The 6,825-nt window shown below is 36.7% G+C and overlaps 1 protein-coding gene across 1 annotated transcript; it reads left to right on the top strand.

The window, feature by feature from the left end:
• The first annotated feature begins 2,768 nt into the window (after positions 1-2,768).
• On the top strand, positions 2,769-6,475 carry LOC128017176 (transmembrane protein 256). Its single transcript, XM_052602426.1, has 4 exons — positions 2,769-2,947; positions 3,140-3,177; positions 4,519-4,599; positions 5,945-6,475. The coding sequence occupies exons 1-4, from the start codon at positions 2,848-2,850 to the stop codon at positions 6,086-6,088; spliced, it is 363 nt and encodes a 120-aa protein (XP_052458386.1). The 5' UTR covers positions 2,769-2,847; the 3' UTR covers positions 6,089-6,475.
• The last annotated feature ends 350 nt before the right edge of the window (positions 6,476-6,825 follow it).

Raw genomic sequence — 6,825 nt, 5'->3', positions numbered from 1 at the left:
GTAAACCATCTAAATCTTCATAACCTCTCTTTGTCCAAAGCCTCTGAGCAAAGGTTAAGGTTGTTCTCATCCATAAAAACATTTTAGCTTTATTGATTGATTAATTGACAGACAACAGACCAAAAAAGGAATATACTATCGAGATAATTACATTAAAGTACCTTTTAATAGTATATATTCTATCCCTTATCATTGCAAAGTCATCACAAAATTATATGGATTTATGCTGATACTGTCCAAGAAAGCTGTTCGTTCATGAAATCAATGCTCCAGATTGATAAATCACATGGCATTTAAAAACTGGGAGAGATTGGCTCAAAAACTTACAGGTTTGAAACAACATTTAGGTAAATTATGACCAAATAAATAATTTACCCTTTAAGTTGAAGTTATAGCATTGCAAATCTGAGTGGTGAGCAAGATGACATCATACCACGATATAAAGGCTATTGATTCATCAGCTTTGTTTCCCAAAAATGAAGTTTCAAGAGACAGATGTTTGTGTGGCATTAAGCTCAGAGCCCAGAGTCAGGAAGATAGCCGAGTATCTATCAACAGCTTGATCCCTGCTGATAACCGGTATCTTCTCTTGCTCTGACACTCCCTGACTTGGCAAAAGTAAAAGTTAGAGAAACTTACAGTGCATTCTCAAGCCCTCAATTTCCACATAACAGTAAACCAAGAAAGCTGATCTCAGACCAAAGCTACGCCAATCACACACCATGTGCAAAAAAAACAATCCACTGAATCGGAATCAGCTATTGGCACCATGTTGTTTCTGCTGCAGAGCTCATGGTGCTCTCTCTCAAACCTGCTGTTACCAGAGGTCAGGGTTTTCTCCGAAGCTCTGCCAGGGATCTTTATAATTTAACGGCATACAGAGGGCTGCATCCACACACCTGCCGCACTCACACAAAGAGAGAATGAGCGAGAGAACCTTATTTTTGATCTATTATTGAAGCTTTGTATTTGAGAAAGCTGTCTATGTTGAAGGATGAAGATATATCCATGCATCACAGAATTCACAATGCTGAGGACATCTGTCAAAGGATGAAGTTCTGAAGTTTGTTATTGTTTCTGTCTTTTTTGTGAGCATCTGTTTTTAACAAACAGAAATGACTTTGTCACATTAGGATTCTGATGAAAACTAGCAAAGGACAGGCTGCAGGAGGAATTGCTTCAAAGAAAACTGGTGTTTGGGTTAGAAAGCCTTGACAGAGACACCCACGGTGCATCAAGTGCATGTGTTAATACTATTATGTTTCATGGTTGTGCTATACTGCTTGTCATTTTGTCTACTGTTAGGGGCTAAATAGTAGTAGTAAATAAAGAAGAAAATAAAGCCATTTTGCTGGAACAAACTGTCAGGTGTAGTCTCTTAATGTACTCTGAAACGCACTGTACATCTCTCAGCATCTGCCTGATTGCATCATTCCTACACACGCTCACACATAAAGAACATTATGCAGCCTATTAAGGGAACTGTCCTTGACAGTACAGAATTTGCTAAACAAGAGTATGCAAACTAGCACACAGATAATGCAGACACAAGCACATAAACATCATCCTATACACTAGTACTGCCAAAGAGGCTCATCTATAAGTGGGTCAGGCTGTGCCTACATTTTAGGGACCAAATCTCTCCACAATAAAATCCGAACTCACCTGCATCACAGGGACCAGCCGAATATGGAAACGACTTACAAAACATACTGTAAAAAATTCTAAATGGTTTGTGTGAGTATAAACATAAAAACACAATGGGTCAATGGGAAATTCTAAGAAACAAAACAAACAAACAAAAAACATTTACTGTATAATATACATATTTTCAAACCTAAATCTAACCTTTATAAGGAACTCATGTACACTTGTGTACATGGAGTAGGCAGAAGGCATGGAAATGGTTTAATTGACTGCAGTTAGAATGTTTACATACTACTGTACATCAGCCTTTGCACAAATGCAAATAGAGGGACTAAAACTTTTTGGTTGTTTTTTAACAGTTTAATTATTCTGGTACATTACAAATTTGGACCAAAACCTTGTATTTAATCAAGGACAGGATTTTTTTAATGTAATTTTCTAGGTATGAAAGGTTTGTTTTGTACACCCACAGAAGTTTTACAGAGATTTGAAGGACTGCATTTTAGCAACAGTCATAGTAAAACAGCGCCCCTCACCGGGCATTATACACTGAGTACACTGAGAGAAATCTAAACAAGCTCCAAAATGGCTTTATTCCCCCAACAGATGAACAAATAAATAAATAAAAAATCACATATTCTAACAATTCTGTGCATATTCATGCAAAAGTATAATTTGTTTTATAGAATCCATTCGAATTAGAATTTGCATTACCAGTCTGCGTTTTGAGTGGAATATACATATGTGCACGAACCTATGAAACACAACAATTCGATTTAAAAAAAAAAAGTGAAGTGAAATTGTGGATTATAAGTAATTCAAAGAGTGAATGAGCCATCACGGAAGTTTCATGCCGGGGTTTCAACAGAACATGGGGTATATGGGGTTGCATATATAAGAGAGAAAATATATTTATATATTGTTATTAAGGCCTAAGTGTTTCTGCACATATTTCCGTGAAGTGTACTATTTTAAACAAAGACTATTTATATTTTAATTGTTGTACTTACCATTTTGCATAATTTGTTTGATCTTAACTAGTTACCTCACCGAAGAGCTTTATCGCAACTCTCACGTGACGTGAAACTGTACCTATGGACGCCATCTTGGCTCAGCGCTCGTAATTGCGAGTGGATAGCATCATTCTTCCTGTTAGATCCATAATGACATCAGTTTCCTGCATGTGCTTACAGTTGTTTCATGATTATTTCAGAAGTCATGAACGCTGCTTCACTGGTCCAGAGGTTAGCAGGGATTTCTGGAGCACTTGCTATCGCAGCAGGTGCATATGGTGCTCACGGTAGGTCTCCTTTCTAATCGATCGTGTTTTATTGTATTTGGAGTTTCGTCAGGCGATTACTGCGTTACTCTAAAGAACACTACTGGGGCATTGGACAGATCGAACGTGACCGAGCGCACGCCAGTGAGCATTTTCTGAAAGTTTTATAAAGGTTTTCTGCGACTTTTTCGTGTCTTTCTCTCTTCTGTGCAGGATTCAGACACAGCGAAGCGAGTGATTACCAGAGAGAGGTGAGCATTTGGCTAACGTTATTTATGTTATGCTGCTTTGTCACATTCTTGACATTATTAAAACTGCTTTGATAATGAATAATTCTGACATGAAAAGTCAAAACATAATTATGACGAACATTTTTACTGTCCATGTCATAATTTAACCCCTTTATCTCAGTTATGACTTAGTATCAGGATTTCGATTCATAAGCAATTTGACTTTTTTAGGGCTGTCAAATGATTAATTTTTTTAATCAAATTAATCAGAATTTTCAGTGGATTAATCAGTTTTAATCACTATTTGCAATTACACCTGAATCCTAAGCATTTTTTTTCTGAAATGCATACCAAAAGATATTTTCATGTATTGATTCATCAATATGTGGTTCTTTTTTTCTGAATTTCAAAAGTTTAACATTTACTTAGATCAAATTTACCTGAGCACTATATCAAACCATGCCATTTAACTACAGATAGTGTAAGGGTTTTAGGTGAACCAGTGGTTAAATATAGCCACATATCTATGAAATTATGCATAGAGAAACTCGAAAGAATGAACTCAGAAACACAAACATGCGCCCTCTGCACTCTGGGCACTCTTGTTTTTGGGAGGTGTTCATTATCTCTGCCACAATACTTTAGGATCGATATTTTCATGTTCTGAAGGCTTCAAGTGCAAGTAAAACCAAGTAAAAATGCATATGCTTTTCCAAACAGCTGTAATTTTCGCTGCATTGCCTATAGGCGTTCTGCGCATGCGCAGTGTGAAACACAGGTCGCTATAACAGGAAGAAGCTCCAGCGTGTCAACTACCAAAGTCGTCTCTGTTTATCGAGCTTGGCATGAATGTATTTGAGAGTAACTGGGGTAAAACCTTAAGCTTCTTCGGTGTTTTCGTCGCAGCGCTCGCCGCTTTTTTTTACTATCTTGAGAATTCAGAGATCGACGAGACTTCCTGACCTGAATAATTTGTCACACTGCGCATGCGTGAAATGCGTTAAAAAATTTGACGTAATTAACGACAAACAACTAATTAACGTCGTTAACGCACTATTTTTGACAGCCCTAGACTTTTTATGTCATGATAATAACTTATGGTGACCTATATCATAATTTCAACTTCTTACTTAATTATTATTTACCAAAGCATTTTTTTTTCTTGTGTGGTGAAAATAGGCCTCCATAGTATGGGCCTGGAATAAACCAAGTTTTTAACGATGTAACTTACATTATTGACATTAAAAATTGTGGAAACCTTCCGAATGTCATGCATTATTCATAGTTATTTATTATTATTTAGGATAAGGTGCAACACTTTTAGCCCATGTTCTATTTTTTCTTTTCTTTTTGACTCTTCAGTTGTATGATATGGCAAACAAGTATCACATCTACCACAGTCTGGCGTTGTTAGGAGCCGCTCGCTGTAGAAAACCTGCTCTGGTAAACAGACCTCTTATCGTTCTAACATTAACATAAACATTTTCAGCTGAAATCTGAGTTTGACAACTACAATGATTACAGATATTGTTAAAATCTAGGCTGGTTTCAGGTAAATCCTGTCACCTAGCCTAAATATCTGAAAGATTCCCAAATTTATCTGAATTAATTTGTTACATTATAACCCTTATGTCTACTATACACCTGTCAAATATATGGCTGTTTGCTGTATTTTATGACGATTGGTCAGAGGCAGTATTCTGTGATGTAATATTGTCTAATTATTCTAAATTGTATAAATTAGCAGTTATCCCTCCCAGGCAAAACCGATTTCTTAATAGCAGTGTTTAATGTCTCTCTTTTTTCTGGCCCTCTCTGGTCTCTCATCTCTCGCATTATTAAATAGTAGATAATTGTATTTTTAGATGTCTATTTAATAATTTATTTGCTAAGTAGCCTTGTAAAAAGCAGGATAATGTGCTGTCAGCCTCTCATCATAAAATAAATCCCTTTAGGGATCCGGGTGATACAAGTCCCCTGCACTTTGTGCATTGTTAAACTGTAATCTGTCTGTGATAATGAATTATAATGGCATTGAGAAAATTTCACTGCAAACCTGTATGCGGTTACATTTTCTGTGCAACAAAAACATAATTTAATTACACTAGGATTCTTTAAAATGGCCTTCAGAAGATAAATATGCTTTCACCACCTGTAATGGTTTAGTTAAGGCATCTTGACCATTTGAAATTGCATATTCTCTTGAGTAGGTACTTCTTTTAAGTAATTACTCCACGACTGCTAAAAAAAATTCTATATGGTATGAATGAATATTTGACTATATATTTATACATTACTATATTCCGTACTATGTTGAGGAATATATGATATATTATAATATATAATATTATATCACCCGCCAGCATCAGTTGAGTCACTTTACTGCCATTCACAAATCCTCTCCCGTGGCCTCGTGGGATAGTAAAGATCAGAGCTGTACTTCAGAATCACTCTATTAAATTTATTACCATGTCTGTATGTATTATCAATCTATCTTGTTTTATCAATTTCTATGTTTAAATTCACACAACACAACAAACCCATTATTCTTTTAATCATTGTCAGGTTGAATAACATACCAAGTGAATGAATAGAGTAGTAAAAGAATGATACACATTATGCTCTATTTTACTCTATGACCTCAGTGGAAACAGAATGTCCGTTGGTTTGGAATTAACTGAATAAAGCACCAAAGTTTAACTAGAGTTTATATTGAGAAATGAATGACTTTGATAAGGAACAAATCAGTTGCAGTCACATAAATGTACACACTTCTTTTTACGTTCAGGCAGGTGCAGTCCTCCTCGCTGGCATGGGTTGCTTTTGCGGTCCTCTCTACCACCAGGCCTTAACCAATGACCCCAGCTTCAGCAAGCTGGCACCAATTGGAGGCTCATTGCTCATCGTTGGCTGGGCTGCGATGGCTCTTTGAACTTTGACCCCATTTGGCTGACCTTGACCCTGTGATTTCAACATTCTCAGAGTTCGTTCCATTTTGCATTTAAACAAGAAAAGAAGAGCTACAGGGTGGATGAAGAAGAGAGGGGTGGAGAATTTCACATCTTATCTAACCCCTTTTCAGTCATGTCTGGAAAGTGGTGATAAGGCTTTGGGATCAAACATAGTTCTTTTTTTTTCCCACACTGTCACAGGCATCTTTATTTTGTCAGCATAAGAAAAAAAAAAAGCTTTTAAGAAGCTTTCCTTTATGGCTTATTATTGAGAGTGAATGAGTCAAACTCTGGGTTTGTTCATGTCTTGAAAGTGTATGTACATGATTTTTCTTTGTTTGAAAAAATAAAGCTGTCTGCGAAGTTGATTGCCAGTTTGACCTTCTGATGTTGGAAGAAAAATCTCTCTGAACGACTCTCCCAGGTCAATGATCTAAATAGCTTTCAGGCTTTTATCCTGTAAGTATGACAGTGCAAAGCATTCCATTATCGGCAAGCAACTTTGAGCACTTTCTAGTGTCCAAACGTATCTTTATTCAAATGAAAAGTGAAATCCAATGAGGTTCTAATTCCAGGGCCTGTGTCTGTCGGCACATAGAAAATTGCTTTATAAATCCTCAGGTCAATTTGCAAGGGCAGCTTCATAAGCCAACTCTATTGAGGCGTGAGGCTTCTATTGACGCTGCAGCACGCCCCAATAAAGTGATCACACCACTCG

The sequence above is a fragment of the Carassius gibelio genome, chromosome A7 (genome assembly GCF_023724105.1).
Source record: "Carassius gibelio isolate Cgi1373 ecotype wild population from Czech Republic chromosome A7, carGib1.2-hapl.c, whole genome shotgun sequence".
NCBI lineage: Eukaryota > Metazoa > Chordata > Actinopteri > Cypriniformes > Cyprinidae > Carassius > Carassius gibelio.
The sequence above is the reverse complement of the archived record's forward strand: the minus strand, read 5'-3'. Positions and strand labels throughout refer to the sequence as shown.